This window comes from Mustela lutreola, chromosome 15 (genome assembly GCF_030435805.1).
Source record: "Mustela lutreola isolate mMusLut2 chromosome 15, mMusLut2.pri, whole genome shotgun sequence".
Classification (NCBI taxonomy): Eukaryota; Metazoa; Chordata; class Mammalia; order Carnivora; family Mustelidae; genus Mustela; species Mustela lutreola.
Window position 1 is genome coordinate 3598318 of NC_081304.1, and position 27390 is coordinate 3625707.

The window sequence follows — 27390 nt, forward strand, 5'->3', positions numbered from 1 at the left end:
TGGAGGAGGGTTGCTGGGGAGGGGAGGGTGGTGGGTGGCTGCTTGGGAACTGTGCACACCCCTGGGTGGGGCGCAGAGGAATCTTGACCTGGCTGTGGATGTCCTTGTCCCCTCGCGGAGGGGTCAGCCCCCGGGCTATGTCCCTGGAGCTTAGGGAAAGCCTCAAGACAGGACAGATGGGTCAAAAGAATGCCATAAAAGAGAACAGACTGGTTTTTGAGCTCTTACAAAAAGGTCAGCAGACTTTCAACTGGAGCTAAGTCTACTGATTGCCGGGCATTGTCATATTTGTCACACCATCTTGGCAGGCAGCGGCCCAGGTGGCTTGGGGATCGTAGTGTTGACTGGGCTGGACCTTCCCTGGAACCCCTCCATCCAGGCCAGCGGGGAGGGAGATTTGCAGTGGTGTTGGGAGCAAACGGAGGTGCTCCTGGGCACAGAGAGGGGGTTGCTGGCAGGAAGGGGAAGCGTGTGGGGTCTGTTGAGGACCTTCATCATCGGTAGCAGGGGCCACACTCCAGCGGTGTTAGAGCTCCCGAAGGATTGTGCTTAAAATCATCTGCAGCAGGAAGACAAGACCCAAGACCCCCAGGTTCAGAGCGGCTCTCATGCGGCTCTCTCTCCAGAATCCGGTGAAAGAAACAGACTGCATTCCTGAGCACAGCGCAGTAACTTACAACGACAGCTCAGTCCCATCTGTCCTCTGAAGTGTCCTAAATAACCCCCCAGCCATTCGTAGACTTACCTTGCTCGAGATGTGCTTTCTGGACCCACGAGCTAAGAATGGCTTTACGTTTTTATGAAATTAACTAATCAGGTTTTTAGTTAATTAATTAAAGTTGATTAATTAAAAGTCTCCAGTGCCAAATTCTAAGTAATCTCTACACTCAGCGTGGGGCTGGAACTCCGACCCTGAGATCAAGAGCCGCCTGTTCCACCGACTGAGCCAGCTGGGTGTTCCTGGCTTTCCATTTTTAAATGGCTGAAAAAAGATCGAAACATAATATTATTTCCTGACATGTAAAAATTATGTAAGAGTCAAATGTCCGTACGAATAAAGTTTTATTGGCACACAGCCACCATGTTCAGCATTTATGAATGGTCGTGGCAGCTTCTATATGTACTACAGTGGCAGCGTTGGGTAGCTGTGTCAGAGACTGGACAGCCTCCAAAACCTGAAATGTGTATTTCTTAGGTTTTTCAAGAGATGTCACTTATGAGTGTTTGTTCTTCCCCCATTAAAAAAAAAAAAAAAAGGAATGCATGTTCGTGTTGGCCAACGCAGAAATGAATTTTTTAAATGCACCTGTCACACCACTGGTACTTGTTTTTTTGCACAAGCATGCCTGTGCCTCCCGGGGTCTAGCTGCCTATGTATTATGAAACTGGAAATATGTTGGCTCACTCCTTTCTTGTGCTTTGGCTCTCACATCTGAAACAATTTGATGTATCCTAACTTATTTTCGCAAACTTCCTTCTGTTACCAAATTATGTCATAATTCAAACTCACTGGGATGTGTGGGCTGTTTCTAAGTTTTGAATATTCATAAAGCTGGGAAGACTACCTTTTTGTATTTCTTGATTATCCTGAAGAGAAATTCCAAGCAACAGAATTCCTGGGCCTTTGGGTTTGGATTCCTGTCACCAGAATGTGCTCCCAAGGACAGAACTGGAGAGGAGCCCCTTCCCAACCTCTCCAGCAGGGCTGGACATAATTATCATTAGAATATTTTCCATGACAGGTGGGAAAGGACTGGGCTTTTTTTTTTTTTTTAGATTTTGTTTATTTATTTGACACAGAGAGAGATCACAAGTAGGCAGAGAGGCAGGCAGAGAGAGGGAGAAGCAGGCTCCCTGCTGAGCAGAGAGCCCGATGTGGGACTTGATCCCAGGACCCTGAGCTAAAGGCAGAGGCTTTAACCAACTGAGCCACCCAGGTGCTTCAAGGACTGGGCTTTTAAGTGACATTTCTATGATCGCTAGCATAATTTAATTTCCCCCCCACGTTTAGTAGCCATGTACATTTTTTCTTAAATTATCCCCTGTTCTGGGGCACCTGGGTGGCTCAGTGGGTTAAAGCCTCTGCCTTCAGCTCAGGTCATGATCCCTGGGTCCCGGGATTGAGCCCCACATCCGGCTCTCTGACTCGGCAGGGAGCCTGCTTCCTCCTCTCTCTCTGCATGCCTCTCTGCCTACCTGTGATTTCTGTCTGTCAAATAAATAAATAAATAATCTTAAAAAAAAATTATCCCCTGTTCTTGGGGTGCCTGGGTGGCTCAGTTGGTGGCTCAGCCTTCGGCTCTGGTCATGATCCCAGAATCCTGGGATTGAGTCCCGCATCGGGCTCCCTGCTCAGCTCCCTGCTTCTCCCTCTGCTTGCGCTCTCTCCCTCTCTCTGACAAATAAATAAAATCTTTTAAAAAATCATCTCTTAGGGCCGCCTGGGTGGCTCAGTGGGTTAAAGCCTCTGTCTTCGGCTCAGGTCATGATCCCAGGATCCTGGGATCGAGCCCCGCATTGGGCTTTCTCTCAGCAGGGAGCCTGTTTCCCTTCCTCTCTCTGCCTGCCTCTCTGCCTACTATGGTCTCTGTCTATCAAATAAATAAATAAAATCTTTAAAAAAAAATCATCTTATTCTTTATCCATTGTTTTCTATTTATAATCTATTCCTAAATAGAAATAAAAACTGTTCTTATTGATTTGAAAGTGTTCTTTATATAGTAAGAATATTAACTATGTGAGTTTAAACGGAATACTATAAAAACCCTTACTGAAGGGCACCTGTGGGGCTCAGTTTGTTAAGCATCTGCTTTCGGCTCAATCCTGGAATGGAGCCCCACATCAGGCTCCCTGCCTGGCAGGAAGCCTGCTTCTCCCTCTCCCAGTCCCCCTGCTTGTGTTCTCTCTCTCGCTGTGTCTCTCTCTGTCAAATAAGCAAATAAAATCTTAATAAAGAAAAGAAGCCTTGTTGAGGCGGCAGCTGATTAATAAGCGACGCTAATGACACGCCCACTTTCCTGGGCTGGGGGTGTGGGGAACAGAAGTGGTAATTTTTTATCTGCCAAATCTGTGACAAATGTTTTCGCCAGTTTTCTCTTTGGCTTTTAGAAGAATTCTCCACATTAAAATTGTAATATTTGATTTTTTTCCCAAATATTTTATTTTTAAGCCATCTTTACACCCAACGTGGAGCTCCAACTCCACGACCCCGAGATCAAGAGTCATGCGCTCCACCAGCTGAGCCAGCCGGGCGCCCCTGGACAGTGATTAGGCATCTGCCTTTGGCTCAGGTCATGATCCCAGGGTCCTGGGATCGAGCCCCCCCATCGGGCTCCCTGCTCAGCGGGAAGCCTGTGTCTCCCTCTCTCACTCCCCCTGCTTGTGTTCCCTCTCTCGCTGCCTCTTTCCCTCTGTCAAATCAATAAATAAATGCAAATCTTTAACACAAATAAAAATAAATAAACAGGGGCGCGTGGGTGGCTCAGTGGTTTAAGCCGCTGCCTTCGGCTCAGGTCATGATCTCAGGATCCTGGGATCGAGCCCCACATCGGGCTCTCTGCTCAGTAGGGAGCCTGCTTCCTCCTCTCTCTCTCTGCCTGCCTCTCTGCCTACTTGGGATCTCTCTCTGTCAAATAAATAAATAAAATCTTTTAAAAAATAAATAAATAAATAAATAAACAAACAGGAGTCTCCATGTGAAAATTGTAATGAACGTTTATGAACCAGACCCCTCCATCCTCGCCTACCTGGAGCTGGCCTTGCTGTTTGCTTACACACACGCGAATTCTTTCCTTGCCCCAGAGCGATGCCCCCCCCCCACCCCCGTCCCCACCAAGCCCCAGGCAGCTCCCACCTTCGTGCCCAGGAGCAGACTCTGCAGATCCCCTGGGGCAGTGGGGGGGGGGGGGTCTGGGTTCCTACCATCAGGACCCCAGCCCCCTGGAGGCCAAAGATCCCCCGTGCGCCACCCCCACCCCCCGCCCCACCTCTCCTGTGGGAACCACACTCCCCAGGTGAAAGGCTGTGCCCCACCTGGGTGAGCACGAAGTCCTGCTGGGTTAGGCTCCAGATGATTTCAAAGTGATCCACGTCAGGGATTTCTTCAAACGAGGCATCCCACCCTCCCCGGCGCAGCATCTGGGTGAAGGAAGGAGTCAAGAGGCGGCAGGCGGGGGAGCGTGGGGGAGCGTCACCCCGCGCCTGCCACGTGCCAGGTGCCCGCTAAGTATTTGTTGGCTAAATGGCTCAGGGTCTTGGGGTCCCTTGGGGTGAAGCAAAGTGGAAGGTAATAGGAGGACAGGACCCTCAACCTCTGGCCAGAGGCGGGGAGCTGCGGGTACCTGAAAAAACTCTCTCGACTGTCGGTGGAATTCAGGGGAGTCGTGTTGGCCCACAGTCACCAGCACGCGGCAGGCTGGCCCCGAGGGCCGAGCCAAGGCCGCCTCCAGGAGCAGCTGGGGGCTGTTCCTCCGAGTGTCCTCCCTGATGAAGGGGGTAGGCGTGGGTCAGGGCAGAGAGGAGACTGCAGTTCACCCCGGGCCCTCCTGGGAGGGTCCCCCTCAGCTCTGGGACGAGGGGTCAAATGACTCACGGGGTCAGGAGGAGAGGGGCGTTCTGAGTGGTGTGCACGATGGGCTCCAGGTCATAGATCCCACTTACCAGGAAAAAACCTGTGAAGGGGAAGAAGAGTCAGAGGGTCAGGCTGCAGGTGGGGCCGAGGCTCCACCAAGCCAGGCCTCAAGCAGACCCGGAGGGTAGGGGGGAGCATTATGGGGCCAGCCCAGCCTCCAGGACCAAAGGGGCAAGACCACGGTAGGGGGAGAGAAGCAAAGCAGGCCTGTCTCACAGGGCTCAGAGCCCGCAGGTCAAGCCCTCTGTGGCTGCTGGGATTTGGGGCAGCCGGTGTCGACCACCTGAGGAGGGCGAAGGCTGCCCAGCCAGACCTGCAGTCCCGTGAAAACCTTTGAGGTTGGGTGTGACTCCGTGCTTGGTCCAGTTGGCCAGGAGCATCATGGCAGCCAGGTGGGCCCCTGCTGAGTGTCCACAAAGGTAAAGTCCCCTGGGTCGGGTCAGAGAAGAGAGCCAAATCTGCCTTCAGTTTCCTGAGTGCATCGGACCAGTACCAGAGGCTTCCGATTTGCCTTCTGCTCCACAGCCCGGAGGAGGCAGCTGCACTGCTCCCAAGGTACTAAACCCACCGTCCTCCTGCATTGTCTAACAAAAGGAAGATCTGCAGGGACACCCACTCATTGCACGGATATTTCCTCTGCACAAATGTGATGCTCCGAGTCACCTGGTCTATCATCTGGTCCAGGGTTCCTGCACACAGAGCAGGAGTGGGGTCAGGGTCCATGGCGGGTGGCTCCCTCCCCTCCAAAGCCCAGCAGCCTTCAAACCCCTAGGACCATCCTCATTACCTTTGGGGGCAATGTCATAAGCCACGACTACCACGGCCACTCCCCGTGCCGTCAGTGGCTCCACCATGAAGGCTGACATGTCCTTACTGAGGAAAGAGACAGACATGTGATAATGGAGGAACCTCGGCCACCAACCAGGCTCCTTCCTGGTTGTGTCCACCCAGGGCTCCAGCCCTCTCTGGTCCTGTGTAGTATAAGGAAGAAGGTAGGCGCGGTCCTTACCTTATCACCTGCTAGCTCTGAAACCCTGGGGGCTTTACTTAACCTCTAAGTCTGCTTTCCTCATCTGTAAAATGGGGACATCTACTTTCTCGTAGGTGCTGTCTTTGAGAAATGAAGATCAGATGCACAGAGAGCTTTGTGGGACAATGGGTAAAGCCATAAATTCAGCTGCAAAGATGTCTATGCTTGAAGGGTCATAGATCCTGTAGCAGGAAACTCCTTAGTGAGATCCTAGGGAACAACAGTGTCCTTGAAAATCTCAAGTATGCCTCTGCTTATCGTATGGTGATGAGCTGACCTGGGTTCCCCGGGGGCTCTCCCGCCAAAAGCCTCATGTCTGGGAAACCCCTCAGTCCCACACAGGCCAGGAGGGTTAGTCACTGCGGTTTCCCTTTGACTGTGAGTAGCTTGAACGTACTTCTCCCCGGGTACGGTGGGTTAAGTCATGTTCCCTCAAAAGACAGGTCCACGTCCTAAGCCCAGCACCTGGGAATACGGCCACACAGTGTACAGAGCTATCATTAGGGACCCCGAGGGGGAGGTCATCCATGATTTAGGATGGACCTCAATCCTACAATGGGTGATGTTATAAGAGAGAAAGGTTGGGGGAGATCTGAGATACAGACACACAGACACCGCGGAAGCCCAGTGAGAACGGAGGCAGAGATGGAACTGAGGCGACCACAGCCAACGAAACCCAAGAACCCCCCAGAAGCTGGAGGAGGCAGGAGCAGGTTCTCCCTGGAGCCTAGAAATGGAGCAGGGTGCTGCACGCACCCCGATCTCAGACTTCTGGCCGCTGGAACCGGAAGAGAATGTGTTTCAGTGATAAGCCAGCAAGTTTGCAGTCATCTGTTGCAGCAGCCAAAGGAACTTCTACACCAGGGCAAGAAGAATCTCCAGATCCTGCTCATCCAGACCCTGACTCACCTTCCACTCTGCCAGTAGCCTCCGTGAAGGAACAGACAGAAAGGCAAGCCTGTAAAGACAGACAAAGGCATGGAGGCTGAGCCCAGGTGGCCAGGCCAGCCTAGACCTGCCCAGGGACAGCCCTCCTGATGGCCTACCTTCAGCAGCCACTTCTCCAGGAAAGTAGATGTCCAGTTTCTCCCCTTCGCCATCCCCGTAGGGGACATGCAGCAGGCTCTTCCTGGTGGCCCGGACCTTCTTGGTGGCTGTCTCGAGAAACGGACAAGTCGCCGTCAGCACAATCTGTATCATTTCTCTATCATTTAAGGCAGAATCTTTTCTGCTGAAAGCCCCTTGGGGTGCACCGGTCAGTTCTAGCTGTCACTGTTTGCCTCCAACGATGCTTCCCCAAGTCCTCAAGGTCATCTGAGCTGGGTTCCCAAGCATCACGTGGGTGTGTGTGGTCAGTTGCAACAACAGCAGACTGGCCCACCCAAGTGGGACCGATAAGGTCTGCCAAGGTCTGTCTGGAAGGGCGCCATGGTTCTGAAGGGCGCACTCTGTCCACTGCTTCATTACGGGGTTTTTGCAGCCATGACCCTTTGCTTCGTGCTCCAGGAAGTGTCGACTTGTCCAAGTCTTTTGAAAAGCAATCTTCTAGGGAAGCAATATATAAACTCACTTCAAATAGGGGTGCCTGGGGGGCTCAGCTGGTGAAGCGTCGGACTCTTGATCTCGCCTCAGGTCACGATCTCACAGTGGCGGGATCGAGCCCCGCGTCGGGTCTGCGCTCAGTGTGGAGTCTGGTTCAGATTCTCTCTCCCTCTCCCTGCCCTTTTGCTCCTCCCTGCTCAAGTGCTCTCTCTTTTTCTCTCAAAGAAATAAAGTATTTAATCTCACTTCAAGTAAATAGATAATAAAACAATATGGATATGTAATTGGGTGCCAGGAGGGGAGGTGAGAATGATGTGGAAATTGGCGAGGACTTGGGTGGAGAAGAAGAAAGGAGAAGGGGCATTGTTAGGGAAATAAATACCAGAGGTGAAGGGGTGGGGTGAGAGGGGAGTCTGTATATTCATGCCCTCCCCCAAGTGCTCTCTCCCCAAATCAGTGAAATGCGGGCAGCCTAGCTCCCTCCAACACTGGGCACTGGAGAGTGTAAATTGGTAAGATCTTCTGAAAGACGGTTTGGAAATAGGTATCAAAGCCCAAGAAGATTGTATTCCTTGATTCCTAAGTCCCTATCCACACAGTTTTTTAAGGAAATGATCAGATATATTCCCAAAGACTTGTTTTAAAGATGTCCACAGTAATGGCATTTATAATAGCCTCAGTGACCTATGAAAATAGAAAGCTGCTCGGAGACATTATGGCCTATCCCCCTTCTCGGCTTTGTCATAGAGTCTGGCATTCACCACTCTTGATATACTTTTCACTGTTTTTCCTGTCTGTGTGTTGCCTTCACCCTGAAGACAAGTGCTTTGCTTTGCCCACTACTGTATACCCAGGACTTGATAGGTAGTAAAAAAATTAAAAGAAAATTGTGTGATAGGAGCACCTGGGTGACTCAGATAGTTGACCATCTGCCTTTGGCTCGGATCATGATCCTAGGGTCTTAGGATCGAGCACCACATTGGGCTCGCTGCTCAGTGGGAAGCCTGCTTCTCCCTCTCCCCTGTCTATGCTCTCTCTGTCTCTCTCGGATTCAAATGAATAAAGAGAAAAAAATCTTAAAAAAGAAAATTGTGTGATAAACAAATATTTCAACAAGCAGTACTGGGTTAACCAAATATCCAAATGGAAAAAAAAAAAAAAAGTTTCTTGATCCCTACCTCACGCCATGCCAGATTAGTTCCCGATGGACTATCTAAACATGAAAGAGAGAACAACAGAGCTCTTGGAAAAGAGCATAAGAGATCTTCATGATCTTGAGATAGCAAAGATTACATAAGTAGGACCCCAAACACATTAATCGAAAAGGAAATGGATAAGTATTTCATGACGCAAAGAGCAGAACAGGAATAGCACAGAGATTACGGTGATCTTCCCGATATATTGAAATTGGTGGGGAGAGATGTGAACTTGGGATCCACGTCTCCAGAGATGCCCAGGTCCCCAGCCTTGGTGGCCGCGGTGCTGGGCCCAAAAGGAAAATAATGCTCCTCTGGGTTGGATGACCCTGGACCTCCAGAAGGGGCTAAGTCACTGTGTAGAGATAGTTTGTATAAAGTGTGTTTGGGCAAGTGCACATAAACTGTTAAAATGGGCAGTTGGCATTTTGGCTGGACTGCTCAAGGCCAAGACCAACAACTGGTCTTGGCTTTGAGCAGGGTAGATGCCCCATTTCCCCATGCCAAAACCAGAGACCAGGCTGCCTTTGCCGGACAGGCAAAACCAGTTTGCCATCACTGACCATGTCTACTGACCACACACCGGCCCCCCACCATCCTTGGAGTGAGGGGACAAGAGAAGGGAAGTTTTTTAGGAGAGAGATGTGCTGTGCTATGCGCTGTGGGTCCCCGCTCCCTCTCCTGTGGATGAGTGGATGGGGACTTCCCAACTCCTAATGCTTCAAGTGACCAACCGCCCAGAGGGCCTGAGGTGTGACTCCTGCAAAGGTCTAGTGACCAGGGGCGCCTGGGTGGCTCAGTGGGTTAAGCCTCTGCCTTCGGCTCAGGTCATGATCTCAGGATTCTGAGCTTAAGCCCCGCATCCAGCTCTCTGCTCAGTGGGGAGCCTGCTTCCCCCGTTTTCTCTGCCTGACGCTCTGCCTACTTGTGATCGCTCTCTGTGTCAAATAAATAAAATTTTTTAAAAAAGGTCTAATGACCAGAACAGACCAGCCTCCTAGTGTGTCCATGTGCCACACTGGGCACAGACCTCTATATAGGACCCACTTAACGGAATGCATCTATTAGAGACTTTCAGTGACTCAAATATATTGCATTTGTGATTCTAATCTGAAGTGTTTAAGGGCGCCTGGGTGGCTCAGTTGGTTAAGCATCTGCCTTCGACTCAGGTCATGATCCTGGGGTCCTGCAATAGAGCCCCGCGAGTGGCTCTCTGCTCAGCAGGGAGCCTGCTCCCTCGCACTGCCTCCCCCCCCCCCCGCCACTCTCTGCCTACTTGTGATCTCTGTCAAATAAATAAATCTTTAAAAAAAAAATGGTTTGGGGCACCTGGGTGGCTCAGTGGGTTAAAGCCTCTGCCTTCGGCTCAGGTCATGATCCCAGGGTCCTGGGATCGAGCCCCGCATCGGGCTCTCTGCTTAGCAGGGAGTCTGCTTCCTCCTCTCTCTCTCTGCCTGCTTCTCTGCCTACTTGTGATCTCTGTCAAATAAATAAATGAAATCTTTAAAAAAAAAATGGTTTAAGTGGTACATTTTATGTCACGTGTACTGTATAGCACAGTCAAACAAAACTGGCGCTTGTATCTTTTGTGCCTTTGAGTCTTCCTCTGGCTTTCCTGGTGGAGAGGAAAAAGCCCCTGGAAGGTAGTAAGGGCCCTCGGAGGTCCGGACCCCACCAGAGGCTGTCAACCACGAGGCTCCACCCACCTCATTGGCGATTGGTTCTCTTGGAGAAGGGCGTGGCTTGGGGGACTGGAGGCTGCAGGACCCGCTGAGGGGCAGGGCGCCAAGCAGCGGTTCAGCACAGACCTCTGCCTGCCCGCCTGCCTGCCTGCTGGCTCATCCGCCCATGCATCCACCCTTCCATGCATGCATCCATCCTTCATTTAGTGTACAATGTATCAGTCCTAAGAGTTGCGGTAAAACAAGTTTAACCTTACTGACAGAGGAAATAGTTCTGAAAACCGGCCCCTCCGCGCCCCTTCTCTCTGCCCATGCTCGCCCAGCAGTCCTGCGTGTCCGGCCTTAGCGAGGCCAGGTCTTTAAGGCAGAGAAAGGTCAACTACGCATTAGAGCAGAACACTCCCCTACTGCAAATTACTAGGTCAGTGACTGTAAGGGTGAATATAAACCAAAAGTAAGGGGGGGGGGATTATTTTTAGTCTCCCTGGTGCAGAAAAGGAAAAGAGAGCTTCCTCCCTCCCTTTTCTTCCAGTGTTTGTGTTGGGAAACTCCTTGTAAATCCTCTCTCTACCCCTTTGAGGTATATGTAGATATGTTTAAAAGCTGACAAACTCTCTTGCCAGTTAAACAAGCTAGGAATGTTTCTGTCCCAGACCAGAAGCCAGCACCCCTACCCCCAGATTCCATGGGAGGGCAGGAGCAGGTGTCTGGCTGCCAAGTTACAAGACTACCTCTTGCCTTGAAGAGATGGGTAATCTTCTTTTTCCTCTGGAGAACGGCAGTTTGCAAGCCTGGGCCACCCTAGGTACTGGGTGGATTGTGGAAGAACCAGGGGGCTCTGTCAGGCTCTCTGGCTTGAGCACAGGTACCCTCTATCTTGAGAGCAGATGTATCTGGTCTGCGATGGGGCATATTGCTGGCCTGTACAAAAGGGTGATGTATCTTTCTGGGGTCTCTAGCAGCTCCTATGGGGCATGTCACAGTTTGGCTATCCCTTGTTTAATAATAACGTGTCTTCTTTTTTCTCTCTGTCCTTTGTGGAGAGGCTTTCTGGCTTGGCAGCAATTTTCCACTATTAGCGCTTGGTGTCCCTTTGCCGTGTCCTGTGAGTGTGACTGTGGGGCAATCCTCGAGGCCACAGGCAGCACTGACAGGATCTGGGGAAATCCTCCAGCAGAGGCCAGGCAGTGCTCCCTCCTGACGCTGCCTGACCAGCCCCACCAGGTCAGTCTGCTCCTTTCTCCCCGGGGCCAGGGGGTCCCCTCACGAGCTGCATGAGCTCGTCAAGCAGGGTGAGGTGATGAAGGCCCTTGCTTTGGGGACAACATTGGAGTCGGGGGGTGGCACGAAAAACTCAGTAATGAACTCAGTAATGAAGATTGTTTTGGGATGTAGGTTTGTGTCCCCCAACATTCCTATGTTGAAGTGTCGCTCCCTAACGTGATGGTATTGGAGGCCTCCGGGAGGTATTTGCTTTGGATGGGGTCATGAGGGTGGGGCCCCTGTCGTGGGATTAGCAGCCTTAAACGAAGAGGAAGAAAGACCAGGGCTCTTCCTCTCTCTCTCCTGCTCTCTCTGCCAAGTGAGGACATATGGACAAGACAGCTGTCGGCAAGTCAGGAAAAGGGCTCTCACCAGGGAACCAAACTAGCCAGCACCTTGATCGTGGCCTTCCCAGCCTCCAGAACGTGAGAAATAGATTCCTACTGTTTAAGCCACCCATTTGATGGCCTTTTGTTAGTGCAGACCAAGCTGACCAATATAAAGATAAATAATACTTACTTTAAAGAAGAGCTTTTTTAAAAAGTAGGGGGAGCCCTACTTTTTAGTAGGCCCTGCATGGAGCCCAGGGTAGGCCCAGAACTCAGGACTCTGAGATCAAGACCTGAGCTGAGATAAAGAATTGGACACTCGGGGTGCCTGGGTGGCTCAGTGGGTTAAAGCCTCTGCCTTCTGCTCAGGTCATGATCTCAGGGTTCTGGGATGGAGCCCCGCATCGGGCTCTCTGCTCAGTAGGGAGCCTGCTTCCCTTCCTCTCTCTCTCTGCCTGCCTCTCTGCCTACCTGTGATCTCTGTCTGTCAAATAAATAAATAAAATCTTAAAAAAATATATTAAAAAAAAAAAGAATTGGACACTCAACCGATTGAGCCATCCAGGCACCCCAAAGAGAAATACTATTTAGATGCAGTAAATGTACAAACATATTTTAAATATCAAGTAACGCTAATGTCCATGGCCAACAAAATGTCAACATTTTAAGTAGAGACGGGCTCCAGCCCTGCACGGGCATGGCCCTTGTTCATTCCCCGGGCCCTCAGGCACCCCTGTTCTTGGGCTCATGTTCTGCACCCCTGGAATGGGTCAGTGGCACCTGCAGCTCCTCCCGGCCAACTACAGCACTGAAAACAGGAAGGTGAGTGGAATGTGAGCTTAAAGCTGTCCACGGATGGACAATCATGGATGGGAGTCTCTGAGGGCAGCGGACAGCACGATCTCATGCGGAACTCGCTTTCTCAAAGGGGACAGTTCTCCTTTCCCTCAAGACAATTATGATAGACAAATAGGTTTTCGGGGTGGTTCAGTCATCTGGGCATCTGTTTTCGGCTTGGGTCATGATCCCAGGGTCCTGGGATCGAGGCCTGGGTCGGGCTCCCTGCTCAGTGGAGAGTCTGCTTCTCCCTCTGCCCCTCCTCCCTGCTCGTGCTCTCTCCCGCTCTCTCTCCCTCTCAAATAAGTGAATAAAATCTCTTTTTTAAAAGATTTTATTCATTTATTTGAGAGCGAGAGAGAGAGAGCACAAGCAAGGGGAAGGGCAGAGGGAGAAGCAGATTCCTGCTGATCAGGGAGCCTGATGTGGGACTCGATCCTAGAACTCCAGGTGACCTAAATGAATAAAATCTTTAAAAAAAAAAAAAAAAGGCTTTTCTACAAGCTCATGTAGGTTTCACCACACACTCTGGCTTATTGACCAAATGGTCACGTGTTTGGCACAGAGCTGGGCCCTGCAGAGGGCTCTGAAGAGGCCAGGACACAACTCCACTCCACGTCCGTTGGGATAGGGAGAATACGGGTCAGTGCTGGAATGAACCTCCACGAGCCTGTTCTTCCAGAAGGATTATCTCAGTTTACGGAACCACCAAATCCAAGTGCTCTGTTCAGTCTGGGGAAACCAAGATTCATCTCGGGATTCCTCCACTCGCTTACAGGGTCCCAAGCCCTGACTTCTTGAAAGAAACCAAAGTCTTCTTTGCTTACAAATAGCATCAACACCGAATGTTTGGGCCAAGGGGGAGACCTTTTGGTCTCTCTGAGCCACTGTGGCCCGTCACCTGATGTGCCTGGGCACGGCTGGCTGAGCACGGAGTAGAGGTGGATCATGGCATGCAGGGGCATTTCCTGGTTCCAGCCATCCTGCAGTGAGGGCTCCTGAGTGGCCCTGAGTGGACAAGGTTTGCCCAGAGCCTGGACTTTGGGTATTGCCCTGAGAGCCTCCCCCTGATCCCCGCAATCTGAACCATTGCCACCTGCCAAAGTCCACCCACGGCAGCCATGGAGATGGCCCCCAGTACCCTTGTCTCCTAGGTGTGTGTACATCTTCAGGGTTTCTTCGGCTCCCCGTCGGATGACCCATCTGCTGGGGCAGTACTGATTCTCCAACTCCTGCGGAACACAGACAGACGGTTGCACAAGACCCTGTTCTCCACACTGTGACCCCATCCCTCCTAACAGTCTGGATGCTTCTCTCCTCCTTGAGAAGCCGCCCCCTCGGCCCCCATATCTCAGGCTGATGCTCTCCGTTTCCTTCAAGCCCCTCCCATCTCCAGCCTGGTCACCTACTCCTCCCTCTCCCCCCAACATCAATTAATTAGGTACTTCAGACGTGGGTGCTCTCAGACTCGTGGCCTAGAGCCACAGTCATGCTTTAATTAACTAGTGGACAGCCTTAAAGGGGAGATGAGGTCCCATAAATCTGTCCTGGGTTAATGCCACTGTAGGCACCATTCCTGCTGCTGGAGCCTAGGGAGCTGGGGCTGGGGCCACTGCAGGGAAAGTTGATCTTCTCTGAGCAGGCATGATCCTTTTTTTTTTTTTTTTTTTTTAAGATTTTATTTATTTCTTTGACCGAGACATATCACAAGTAGGCAGAGAGAGGAGGAAGCAGGCTCCCTGCTGAGCAGAAAGCCCGACGTGGGACTCGATCCCAGCCCCCTGAGATCACGACTTGAGCTGCAGGTAGAGATTTAACCCACTGAGCTACCAAGGCGCCCCTGATCCTTTTTAAAAAAGAGTTTATTCATTTATTTTTAGAGAGAGAGAGAGCACACAAGCAGGGGGAGGGGCAAAGGGAGGGGAAGAAAATCCCACATAGATCCCCCAGTCAGTGTGGAGCTGGACACGGGGCTTGAACCAACAACCTTGAGATCATGACCTGAGCTGAAACCAAGAGTCGGACGCTCAACTGACTGAGCCATCCAGGAGCCCCTGACCAGAATCCTGAGGGGGCAGGATTCTGATTGCAGGAGTCACAGCAAAGAAACCAAAGGTCAGTTTAGAAATGCTGTTGGGCCAGACTACTGAGACACAGAGGTGCGGCAGAGAAGCTGGGGCTGGGGGAGAGGGTCTCGGATGTTAGGCTAAGAGGTTCAGATGTAATGCAGAGAGCAACGAGGAACCAGATTTTGGATAAGGAGCTCGAAGACCAGGAGAAAGAGTGGAGACTAAGATGGGGAATTTGCTGGGGAATTTGCAGACAGGGTGGCTTCGTGCAAGGGTCTTGAGCTCTGGAGTCAGATGGGTTGAGTGCCATCCACGCTCCAACACTTAGAGGCTGTTTTCCTCTGGACAACTCACTTTCCCTCCTGGGTCTCAGCCTAAGGTTGAAGGACTTAAGACATGTAAATGAAGTAAAACTAACCCTTCAAGTGTGGGTCACTGCCTCCTCCCGCTGAACAAGAGTCTTGGCCAGCATTCTTTACATGTATACAATCTGTGTCTGTAGGGCACCTTGTCGTCCCTGACACGCACCGAGTGCAATCGAGAAAACCCAGAACAGTGCCTGAAATTCAGGAAAACTAGTTAGGAAACTACAGTTGAGTGACAATCAGAGCGTGTGTTCTGCCTGGGTGGTTTCTAGCCCAAGGATCACGGTCAGGAAACAGCAGCCTTTCTGCATCCTCCCCGTCCTCCATCTGCATGGGGGACCATCCGCATGGGGGACCCTCGGGTCAGGTCGGGAACCGTGGCCCTCTCTATGGATGCGAGCACAGCTTCGGTTTTCTCTGCCCTTGAAACCAGGCTCGCCGAAGCCTGCCCGTGGCCAGAAGCACCCCGGGTTAGGGCGCTGAAGCTTTCGGAGCAGGCACGCAGGTGCCCTCCTTGCGCTGGAGAGCGCAGGGTCTACGCCCGCCTGAGCTCCGCTGCTGGAAGCGCATCTAACCTCCGCGCCGCGCGGCTCGCCCGGCAGCCCGCTTACCTCTGCAGAGAGCTGCTTCCAGGGAGCCTCGGCTCCGGTTGTGCGGCCGGGGACCTCCATCGTCCTACCGCCGCCGGCCAGAAGGCCACCCCGGCTATTTATAAGCGGCGGCGGGGCGGCGGGGCCCGGGTCCGCCCTCCCGGTGACGCGAGCCCGCAGGGGCCCCGGGGCCGCCCACGAGGGGCGGGCTGCGGTCGAATCTCCCGCCGGGCCGCGGCCGCGCGCTGATTGGCTCCGGGGCGCCAGCGCCGGCTCCCGATTGGCCAGTGCGCGGGGGATAAAAGCGGAGAGCGCGGGAACCCGCGCCTGGCTGCTGGGCGGTGGCACCGGAGGGACCCCGAGCTGCAGGGTTTCTGGGGCGTCATGAGCTGCATCAACCTGCCCACCGTGCTTCCCGGCTCCCCCAGCAAGACCCGGGGGCAGATTCAGGTGCCGCGCCGGGAGGGGATCCCTGCACCCGGGAGCGGGAGCGGGGTCCGGGTGGGGGTTGTGGCGGTGGCCGGCCGTCCGTGCGTGGCGGGCCCCGAAGTGAACCTCGCCTTCCCTCCTAGGTGATTCTAGGACCCATGTTCTCAGGAAAAAGGTAAGTAAGTCGCGGCCTCGTGGGGACCGCCTCCTCCCCCATCCCTCCCCTCCCCGGGGCTGTCCTCCCCCGGCGCCCCAGGGCCCGCCGCCGCTCTCAGACAGCACCCCCAGCACAGCCCCTGCCGCGGGACGGCGCGTGCCGGCCCGGGATGCTGCGGTTCCCCGGGATCCGGTCCTGGGCAAGGCGTCCCTTCCGTAAGAGTCGTTCCACCCCCGCTCCCTCCGGCCTCTGGCTGCAGCTGCGGACGGTTTAGCCTCGCACCGAAGCCCTCTCGGGAAGGGTCAGCCAAGTCTTTCAATGCTTTTTGTGATTAAATTTTTTAATTCTTTTAAAATCGCGTCTACCATGGGCCAGGTCCTATGTGCCCTGCAGTATGGGCAACCCCTCCTCCCCCACCTTCCGATGTGACTGTTTCCTTAGTTTACACATTAAGGAGTCAGACCCGGGTACCTTTGCTCCCCTGATGTGACGGCACCATCACCTGACCTAGGCAGGACTAGCCAGCCCCCTGAGAAACGCCCTCTGCCCGGGGAGGGGGGTGTGGGGGGGTGGAGGGGTGGGTGGGGGGGTCATTCCAGTGCAAGCTCTAGGCTCTGGGAGAGGCAAAGTGATTTTTTTTTTTATTTTTTTTAAATTTTATTTATTTATCAGAGAGAGAGAGGGGGAGAGAGCAAGCACAGGCAGACAGAATGGCAGGCAGAGGCAGAGGGAGAAGCAGGCTCCCTGCTGAGCAAGGAGCCCGATGTGGGACTCGATCCCAGGACGCTGGGATCATGACCTGAGCCGAAGGCAGCTGCCCAGCCAACTGAGCCACCCAGGCGTCCCGCAAAGTGATTTTCTTATTGCGCAAAAAAATTTTATGAAATCAGTTCCGACGAGTTGATGGCCCCCGGGATGAGACTGCTTTGGAAGGCAGTCTGGCTCCTCTCCTCCACCTGGGGCTTTTGCCTCTGCCCGCTCCACCAGATCCCTGAGACCCTCACCCCTCTATCCCCTCCCCGGACCATCTAAGGGTCATTCCTTGCCACCCTCCCCAAGGAGAACACTTACCACCTCAGCACGCCTCTGTTATTCCATTTTTCCTGGGCTCCCTCACTGCTCTCACCAATATGGCATCTGTGGATGCCCAGAGCACGGCCCCTCTGTCCTCTTTTTCTCCATTGGTGGGTCTCAGGCTGCAGACCCCTAGAAGGTGGTGGGGCGCCCCGCATGTGCTCAGGGGGTCTTCCTTGCCCACTGTCAACACCGTGGGGCTCACGGAGGGCCCCCGCTCTTGCAGTACGGAGCTGATGCGAAGGGTCCGCCGCTTCCAGGTTGCCCAGTACAAGTGCTTGGTGATCAAGTACGCCAAGGACACGCGGTACAGCAGCAGATTCTCCACGCACGACCGGTGAGTCCCTGCCCGTGTCTGTCCTGTCACACGACCGCCCACCCCCCACCCCCCCAACCCTGGAAGCCTGGTGAAAATTCCCAAAGGCCTAGAACGCACCGGAAGAGCTCTCTTTTAGCAGGAATGCTTAGTAATGCTGACGCCTGGCATCGAAACACTGCAACTCCGCAAACTTTCAAAGTCGCTTGGCCAGGGATCATGGACTTGGCCTTGCGCGGAGTTCTAGCCCAGTGCTCTTAACCAGGAGAGGCTTTGCGCCCCCGTCCCGGGGAGTCCATTTGGCAGTGTCTGGAGACAGTTCCAGTCTTCACGACTGCAGTGGGGGAGGGGCACGGGATGCTTCCAAACCGAACATCCCACAGCACACAGGACAGCCCCACGGCCAGTATCTATCCTGCCGGTTGTCAACAGTGCTGTGCTGACGGCTGTGCTATGGTAAACTGATTTCTTTGAGCCTGCGTGTTGTTTTTCATTTTACTTTGTCGTCCTTACAGCCTGGCTCACTCTCAGTTGTTGCGTGGTCTTCATGCATCTGCTTTTATGTTTATCTGCCTGCGCCCCGAGGACGTTTCTGTTTGCCATGCACGGGAGGGAAGAGGAAATTTACATTGGCTCTTGCCTGTTCCTTGGCTACGGATCGAGGCCTAAGATATCTGAGCCTGGGACGTGATCTCTGTACTCGGGGCTTGTCCCACTGAAACCACCCCCCACCCCGTGGCAAAGCCATGCTGTGCCACGGACAGAGCTTGCAGCCTGGGAACCTCAGAATGGCCCCATGTGTGTAGCGTCGGGGTGGCAGTTGTGGGGTTTGTGAAGCCAGGCGGGGAGTGGGGTGGACAGTGCCTGGGACTCGGAGCTAAGCGGGAGGCTTTGGGTGCCACGTGCTTCTGGCCATGCTGTCCGATGCTGGTCATTTCTGCCATCCAGTTTGCTTCCGCTCTAAAACATGCTGTTCTGCGGCTGCACCACGCAAGGGCCCATCCAGGGAGGACGGTGGGAGCAGAGGAGGCAGCAGTGCCCCGGGAGAACTCGGGCAGATAGGGGCCCCTTGGAGCTCTGCCTGGAGTGGCACAGGTGCTCTCTGACTCGGGCTGCAGAGGCTGGGATCGGCCACGGCTGGGACCGAGCTGTTGGCGCAGGAGGGACAGGGCTCCAGACATGCTGCCCTTGCCCGCCCTCTGGTTTTTTTCTATTTGGGGAGGGAAGGGGGAATTTGAAATACTATCTCATGCTAGTCCCAGATCTTGGAGTAGAATTATAGCAAGATAATAACTTATCTTGCTATAAAGTATTTTTGTTTATTTTTCTAAATACAGCTATGGGCTGCGGGGCCTTCAGAGAGTATCAGTGGCCTTCAGGTCAGGTCATGGTCCCAGGGTCCCGGGGAGCAGGGAGCTCGCTTCTCCCTCTGCCTCTTCCCTCCTCCCCGCGCCCCCCCGACTCCCCCCGACGCTCATGTGCTCCCTCTCTCAAATAAATAAACAAAATCTTGAAAGAGGGGGCCGCCTGCCTGCGTGGCTCAGTTGGTTAAGCGTCTTCCCTTGGCTCAGGTCATGACCCCAGGGTCCTGGGATCGAATCCTGCATCGGGATCTCTGCTCAGTAGGAAACCTGCTTCCTCCTCTCTCTCTCTCCATCTGCCTCTCTGCCTACTTGTGATCTCTGTCTGTCAAATAAATAAATAAAATCTTTAAAAAGAAAAAAAAATGGTTCTCGGTGTGGGGACAGGTTGGGTTGGAACCTTCCCACACATGGCCTTTGGCTTTCAAACATTTCTAGATATGGTTCTCCCCATTGGGCACACAGGACACAGTGTGACCTTGGATTTGAATCTTGGCTCTGCCAATTAATAGCTCTGTGATGGTGGAAAAGTCCTCCGACCTGTCAGAAGAGCCAGATGGATTGAATTCTTCTCCAGCAGTGCTGGCTGGGGTTCTGGGCTTATCTCTGCAGGGACACACAGGGTTGAGTCTGGTGCCCAGCCTCCGCCCAGTACCACACTGCACCTTCCAGAGCACTTTAGCCTTGAGTGGGCTCTTTAGTCCATAGAAAGAAAGAAGCAAAAGATTAAATTTTAGGACCACATTGGCAGAAAGACAGCTAGAATGCAGCCCGAGTTGTATTTAGGTATTCTTTTTCCCATTTTTAAAGGAAATTAAAGCATTTCACCTGCCCAGCCCACACTAAACAGAAGTGGAGCCTTGAGTCTCCGTTAAGCGTTGTAATGTGCATTGTTAACTTCTAGTCTGGTGCCTCAAAGGAAACCGCTTGGGTTGAATGACTGTTTTTCTGAACACGGGCCTTTATCCTCCCCAGAGGCTTCCCACAGGTACTAACTTCAAGGCCCAGGCCAACAGTGCAGCTGCTTTGCGAGTAGGGTGGTCCCGGGAGCTGGGCGCCAGCCCCAGCATTCAGGTTTCCTCTCCCTGGCCTTGCTCACCTGCTGGCTTTCTCTCCCCAGGAACACCATGGAGGCACTGCCGGCCAGCCTGCTCCGGGACGTGGCTCAGGAGGCCCTGGGGGTGGCTGTCATAGGCATCGATGAAGGGCAGTTTGTAAGTTGGCCCGTCCTGGCATTCTGCCTAGGAACTCCCAGTCTGTCCCTCTTCCTGCTTTGTTGGTTCTGTCTTCTAGTAAGCAATGTTAACTTCAGCTCATGTCTGAATGCCCTTGGATTCTCCACACTGCTTTTCAAGTTTTAAGGGATTTATTTTACCTTCTTAAGGAAAAAATCTAGGGGCCCCTGGGTGGCTCAGTGGGTTGAAGCCTCTGCCTTCGGCTCGGGTCATGATCCCAGGGTCCTGTGATGGAGCCCCGCATCGGGCTCTCTGCTCAGCAGGGAGCCTGCTTCCTCCTCTCTCTGCCTGCTTCTCTGCCTACTTGTGATCTCTGTCAGTCAAGTAAATAAATAAAAAAATCTTTAAAAAAAATCCTATTAAAAAAAATCTATATCTATATATATAAAAGGGTCGCTTAGCCATTAAGCATCTGCCTTCAGCTCAGGTCATGATCCCTGCTGCCTGCTTCTCCCGCTCCCACTCCCCCTGCTTGTGTTCCCTCTCTCGCTGTGTCTCTCTCTGTCAAATAAATAAATAAAATCTTTAAAAAATAAAAAATAAAACAAAGCCGGGGGGGGGGGCGCATCTAGGTGGCTTAATCAGTTGAGCCTCTGACTGTTGATTTTGGCTCAGGTCATGACCCCGGAGTCATGAGATCGAGCCCTATGTCGGGCTGTGCTGGGCATGGAGCTGCCTAAGATTCCCTTCTCACTCACCACCCCCCTAAGAAAAAATATATATACATATATTTACAGTGAACAACAACAACAAAAAAATCCGTTTTCTTAGGGTGCTTGGCCTGCTCAGTCTGTACAGCCTATGATTCTTGACCTTAGGGTTATCTGTTCAAGCCAATTTCTCAGCGCTGGTATGCAAGCAGTGCTCTGTTTGCCTCTCTGTTGCTTCTGGCATGTTTGTTATGGATTTGTTTCTCTTCTTTGGAAGTGCACCCTACAGGAGCTCTTCCAGCCCAGGATGGTTGAGCGGCAAGCTTTCTGAGTCTTGGTCGGAAAACGTCTTTGTTTTGTTCTGTAGGATAAGCAGGGTGGCAAAGGGTGGCTTTCCTGAGCCGGTGACTGGGTGACAGGTGTCCTGGGCCGTGTTGCGTTTAGTTTGGTGACTGCTGCGTCTTTTACATGGGAGCGCCGGTGCCTTCTTGCCTGGCGGGGAGAACGCAGCCACTACCCCTCCACATCTCCTCACCGTCCGGGAGGTGTTCTGGGAACATCTCCCAAAGCGTGTGTGGTTTCAAAGACTAATTTCCATCTGGGATTTTCAGGTCCTTCTTTTCGCGGAACTCCCGCTCTCGGCCACATTTCCTTGTTTCTGTTTACGGACGTCCTGTTTGTTTTAACTGCGGCCGTTCCTTCCCTTGCCTTTTGGAAAATCTTGTGTTAAAGGCTTTTCTGGCTCAGTCTTTTCCTTTCTGGAAGCGCGTACACTGGCTTGGGCACATGGTCCCTTTTACTGTATTTTTTTTTTTTTTTAAGATTTTATTTATTTATTTGACAGAGAGAGATCACAGTAGACAGAGAGGCAGGCAGAGAGAGAGAGAGAGGGAAGCAGGCCCCCTGCTGAGCAGAGAGCCCGATGCGGGACTCGATCCCAGGACCCTGAGATCATGACCTGGGCCAAAGGCAGCAGCTTAACCCACTGAGCCACCCAGGCGCCCCCTTTTACTGTATTTTACGCCACGTCTGTGCCCTGAAATTCTTGTGTGTGTGCCCGGGGAGGGGGCGGTTCGTCACTGCTGCAGGGAGAACCCACACTGCAGGACCCGGGGGCGCCTCGGGAGGGCTTTGCTTCCGGCGCTCATTCTGGGGAGGATTTTAGGAGGTTGGCTTAGCCTTTGATCCAGTGCCCTCAGGAAGCGGGGTGATCCTGTCCAGCATCCTAAATCTAATTATGTGACACTGGGGCCCGGCTGTGGGTGCCGCTGGGGCTGGCCTTCTCTTCCCAACCCAGAAAAACAATCCAAAAACCCATTACATGTTGGTTCTATATCTGTCTAATCTTTATAGCTGTACTTTTTTTTATTAACATATAATGTATTACTTGCTTCAGGGGTACAGGTGTGTGTCTCATCAGCCTTACACACTTCACAGCTCTCACCATAGCACATACCCGCCCCAGTGTCCGTCACCAGCCCCTCCAGCCCCCCAGCCCCCTCCCCTCCAGCCACCCTCAGTTTGTTTCCTGAGATGAAGAGTCTCTTAGGGTTTGTCTCCTTCTCTGGTTTCATCTTGTTTCATTTTTCCCTCCCTTCCCCGATGGTCCTCTGTCTTGCTTCTCAAATTCCTCATGTCCGTGGGATCATCTGAGAATTCTCTTTCTCTGATTGACTCTTGTGCTTAGACGATCCTTTAGCTTCATCCACATTGTTGCAAATGGCAAGATTTCAAGGGTTTTTGGATGGCTGCATAGTATTCCATTGCGTATATATACCACATCTTCTTTATTTGTTCTGTAGGTGTACGTTTTTCTTTTTTCTTTTTTTTTTTTTTTAATATTTTATTTATTTATTTATTTATTTGTCAGAGAGAGAGAGAGAGCACACACACAAGTAGGCAGAGCGGCAGGCAGAGGCAGTGAGAGAAGCAGGCTCCCTGTGGAGCAAGGAGCCCAATGCAGAATCGATCCCAAGACCCTGGGATCATGGCCTGAGCCGAAGGCAGTGGCTTAACCAACTGAGCCACCCAGGCGTCCCTGTAGGTGTACATTTTTATTTTATTTTATTTTTTTAAAAGATTTTATTTATTTATTTGACAGAGAGAGAGATCACAAGTAGGCAGAGAGAGAGAGAGAGAGAGAGAGATGAGGAAGCAGGCTCCCTGCTGAGCAGAAAGCCCGATGCGGGACTCGATCCCAGGACCCTGAGATCATGACCTGAGCCGAAGGCAGTGGCTTAACCCACTGAGCCACCCAGGCACCCAGGTGTACATTTTTAAAGAGGGGGTTCCTATCACGCTGTGTGGCTATTTACCCGTGACAGCAAACGTCCCTGCTCGGAGGATGTACCAGTCCTTCCACAGGTTTACAAATGCAGCATACCTTTCTCACACAAGCCCCCTGGCATGTGCCATTTCAAGGCTGTGACGGACATCCTCTGTCTGGCGTACTGGGGTTGATCTGTGAGGTGGAATTGCTGGTCAAAGGGCCAGTCCTGTCCCATCCACCCATCCATCCATCAGTACTTTCCGGGCCTGTGCCCCACGCCAGCCGTGTTCTCAGTGTTGGGGATCCAGTCAGCGTCTCCACCCCTGTGCTTACACTCTAGCCCAGGGAGAGAATGACATCATAGGTCAGGTGGAGACAACTGGGGGGAAAGGCACATCAGGGGGACAGAGCTAAGGTGGGGTGGTCAGAAAGGGGCCTGCGAGAGAGCCAGGTGGCGTGTGTCTTCTGTAGGAGGTAGGTGGCTCCGGGCAGGAGAGAGGACGGCAGGTGCAGAGGGCAGTGTGACCACCGGGCCTTTGCAGAAATCCCCAGGAGAGAGGCGTGAAGGGCGGGTGCTGGAGCGTGCCCATGTGTGCACGCACATACACACCAGGGCACACACACCCGCACACCCTACTCCACTGCATTTCTCTTTTGTTTCCAAGACCTTCGTAGTCCTGTTTCCATGTTTATCTGCTACCCTCCAAGGCTTTCCTAAGCTTGGCTCTGGGTTCTTTTACCTGCATCGAAGCTCCTTTAGGAAGCGGCTCGCCGCTGGTTGCCCCGAGGTATGGAACAGGCAGCTGGACGCTAGTGAGCCAGCTCGCCACCAGCGAGAACCCTCTGCTGGTACTTTCCCTCTTGGATGCCCCTGCTGTAACTTTTTGTGTGCACCAAGACAACCCGAAATTTGCTAACTGCTTGGAAGTTCTATTTTATTTTTGTTTATTTATTTTTTTTAAAGTTTTAATTTATTTAAATAATCTTTATACCCAGTGTGGGGCTCAAACTCACGACCCTGAGATCAAGAGTTGCACACTCTTCTGACTGAGCCAGCTGGGGACCCTGAAGTTCTATTTCGTTTTAAGATTTTATTTATTTATTAGAGAGAGAGAAAAAGAGCACACAAGCAGGGGGAGCCGCAGAGGCAGAGGGAGAAGCTGACTCCCTGCTGAGCAGAGAGCCCAATGCGGGGCTGGATCCCAGGACCCTGAGATCATGACCTGAACCAAAGGCAGAGGCTTCACCCACTGAGCCACCCAGGCGCCCCTGTTTATTTTATTTTCTTTTAAAGATTTTTTATTTATTTGGGAGAGAGAGTGGGGGGTGGGCTCTCGATTTCCTGACTGAGAGATAATGACTTAAGCCGAAACCAAGAGCCAGAGGCTTAACCGACCACACCCCTAGGCGCCCCCTAAAGTTCTATTTAAGCTGCTATGACAAGTAGCACAGATGGGGCAGCTCACACAGCAGGAACGGATTCTCTCTCAATTCTTGAGGCTGGAAGCCCGAAATCAGGGTGTGGGCAGGCTCCCTTCCTTGTGAGGGCTTCCAGACGCCTCCCCTTGGCTTGCGGATGGCCGGCCTCCCTCCGTGTCGCCATCCAAAGGGCCCCTTCCTGTAAGGACAGCCGTCATATGAAATTGGGGCTCACCCTGCTGACCTCATTTTAGTGGGGTGGTATTTGCAAAGACCCTACCTCCAGATGAGGTCATGTTCTGAGGGACTGGAAGTTAGGGTTTCAACGTGAATTTGGGGGGTGGGAGGGACACAGGTCGACCTATAACATAACGTAAAAACGAACAGCAATAGAAATCAACATCCGCACGAGCTTCCTGGCGGGTGTTCTACGGGGTGCTGGCCATGTGCTCCGCCCTGTCCTTACCTTGGAGACCTCGGGAACCCCTGCTGGGGACCCCTTCCCAGGGAGGTGGCATGTGAGCAGGGGACGATGTGAGCTCTTTGAATGCTGGCGTCGGCGCAGTGGGCGGGAGGGGGACTGAGGCCCTCCCAGGACTCCAGAAAGGGTGTGGAAGGACGAGTGTCCTGACGTTATGCCTCCGTGTGGCGGGTGAGGCACAGGGAGGCTCATCTCTGGATCGTTTTGCACCTGCCCCCACCCAGGGATTATTTGGTAACGTCTAGAAACTGTTCTCTCTGTGACAACTTAGAGAAGGGGGTGTTTACTGGCCGAGAGCCCCTTGCAGACTGGGAGCTGCATTTCTGCGACCCGCAAAGCGTGGGCGAGCATGCCAGAGTCCCCGTGGGTGAGGCGGGGGTTACCTCTGTAGCTTGGGCCTGGCCAGCCCTACGGAGGGTAACGATCGGGATTTGGCTTCAGCTGAGTCCTACTCGAATTGCTCTCGGTTTTCCTACAGTCACCTTCGCGGACCTTGTCTTGCTATAACGGTCCATGTCCCGGTAACCTCACACCTCGATAAATGGGCCAAGCCCGGCCTAAATGGCTTGGGGAGAGACCCGCTGCCCCAAGACAAGAATGTGCCTGTTCACACAACCAGAGAACAATCCAGACAGACAAACACGGCCCGCTGGAGGCAGAATGATTGAGCAGGGAAAACGCACAAAGGACCTGCAGAAGCAGCCCTGAGCCGCTTAGCAGGACCGCTGATTGACAGTGACCACAGGGCCTGCTGTGTCCTCCTGCTCTGTAAGGTGCTGGCAGAGTCCTGACCCCCCTAGAGGCATCAGAGGGCACATCACTGTTTGAATGCCTGACGTTCCCCGCCTCCCCCCTTCCAGTTCCCAGACATCGTGGAGTTCAGCGAGACTATGGCTAATGCGGGGAAGACCGTGATCGTGGCCGCACTGGACGGGACCTTTCAGAGGAAGGTGAGGCATCTGATCCCGGCCTTGGAGGGGCTGGGCAGGAACAGGGGCAGACCTGCCAGCCTCGGTGACCGGGGCTTGCCACTCGGCAGCACGTTGAGTCGGTCTCGTCCCAGCGTCCTAGCGGGGGCAGCAGGTGAGCAAGGCCCAGCTCCCGGCTTGCCCCGGGGCCATCCAAGGGTGTCAAGGGACAGCGCACCTGGCCAGGTGGATGTGCTCACCTGCTGCCCTTCCGCTGGGAGCATAGGCCTTTGGGACCATCCTGAACCTGGTGCCCCTGGCGGAGAGCGTGGTGAAGCTGACAGCGGTGTGCATGGAGTGCTTCCGGGAGGCGGCGTACACCAAGCGGCTAGGCTCAGAGAAAGAGGTAGCGCCCACCTGCCTCCCGGGGGGGGGGGGGGGGGGAGGCCGGCAGGCGCCGGGCCCCGCCTCAGTCCGAGCCCCGCCTCAGTCCGCGCCCTCTGCGTCCCGCGGCCAGGTGGAGGTGATCGGGGGAGCGGACAAATACCACTCCGTGTGCCGCCTCTGCTACTTCAAGAAGGCCGCGGGTCTGCCCGCCGCGCCGGACGGCAAGGAGAACAAGGAGAACTGCCCCGTGCCGGTGCCCGCAAGGCCCGTGGAGGCGGCGGGAGCCCGGAAGCTCTTCGCGCCGCACCAGGTCCTGCAGTGCAGCCCCGCCGCCAACTGAGGCTGCCGGCCCGCGCCGCCCCCCGCCGGCCGCCCGCCCCGCCCCCGCGCCCCCTGCTGGCAGCTGCGAGGCCCGCCCCAGGAGGAAGTGCGGGCGGGGCGAAGACGGGACTTTCTGCAGCCCGCGGTGCGGGTCTCGGGCCGGTGGTCTGCGCGTCTGCGCGTCCCGGTTCCCCTGTCCCTGGTTCCCTTCCCGGCCGCCGGTGCCCCCGCGAGCTAGGGCCCGGCCGCCGCAGCCAGCCCCACCCCCCACCCTCCCGGGGGGGGGGGGGAAGGGCAGAACCACACACTGTGGCGACGTGGGCGCCCATGGCTTCCCCCTTGTGGCTTTCGCCGTTGAGTTTCTGTTCTCACTGGGAAGTCCGTGCGCCGGTACCTCCCGCGCAGACCCAGCTTCGGCCCACGCAGAAGTTTCTGTCTCTGCTTGGGACTCTCGGCCCCCAAGGGTGGCTGGACTTGGGTCCTCCTGCTGCCTGCACCCCCGTGATCATTTTCTCCGGAATTACAGCTTCTCTCACACGGGAGACCCTTAGCCCGATGGGTCTCAGGTCCCAGGGGCCTCTCTTTTAAAAAGCTGGATGTGGAGGTGTTAGGGGCAGAGGTGGCTAGGGTTAGGATCTAGGATTCTGTTGTAGCCTGTGAATTAATAACTAATATTAAAATTTACTGGTTGGCGAAAGCTCATGTGTCTGTTTTTTGTAGGGGTTTTTTAAGATTTTATTTTTGAGAAAGAGCACAAGTGGGAGGGCAGAGGGGAGCGGGACAAGCAGATTCCCCGCTGAGCAGGAGCCCAGTCCCAGGACACGGACATCATGACCTGAGCAGACGTCAG

At 53.6% G+C, this 27390-nt stretch overlaps 2 protein-coding genes across 5 annotated transcripts; one reads left to right on the forward strand and one right to left on the reverse strand.

Moving 5' to 3' along the window:
* Positions 1-17424, reverse strand: AFMID (arylformamidase). 4 transcript variants are annotated; one of them, XM_059150466.1, is made up of 11 exons: positions 17191-17424; positions 13651-13741; positions 6707-6814; positions 6570-6618; positions 5418-5503; positions 5247-5319; positions 4944-5059; positions 4592-4670; positions 4341-4482; positions 4033-4137; positions 1-559 (listed from the first exon to the last, which is right to left on the reverse strand). In XM_059150466.1, the coding sequence occupies exons 2-11, from the start codon at positions 13673-13675 to the stop codon at positions 527-529; spliced, it is 816 nt and encodes a 271-aa protein (XP_059006449.1). In that variant the 5' UTR covers positions 13676-13741; positions 17191-17424; the 3' UTR covers positions 1-526. The 4 variants fall into 4 exon arrangements, with proteins under 4 accessions (XP_059006449.1, XP_059006447.1, XP_059006446.1 ...); XM_059150464.1 differs by lacking the exon at positions 17191-17424 and adding an exon at positions 15555-15790 and having other exon boundaries at positions 4962-5059; XM_059150463.1 differs by lacking the exon at positions 17191-17424 and adding an exon at positions 15555-15790.
* Positions 15854-27237, forward strand: TK1 (thymidine kinase 1). The gene is made up of 7 exons (XM_059150470.1): positions 15854-15983; positions 16106-16137; positions 17420-17530; positions 19991-20084; positions 25785-25874; positions 26119-26238; positions 26350-27237. The coding sequence occupies exons 1-7, from the start codon at positions 15918-15920 to the stop codon at positions 26557-26559; spliced, it is 723 nt and encodes a 240-aa protein (XP_059006453.1). The 5' UTR covers positions 15854-15917; the 3' UTR covers positions 26560-27237.
* The last annotated feature ends 153 nt before the right edge of the window (positions 27238-27390 follow it).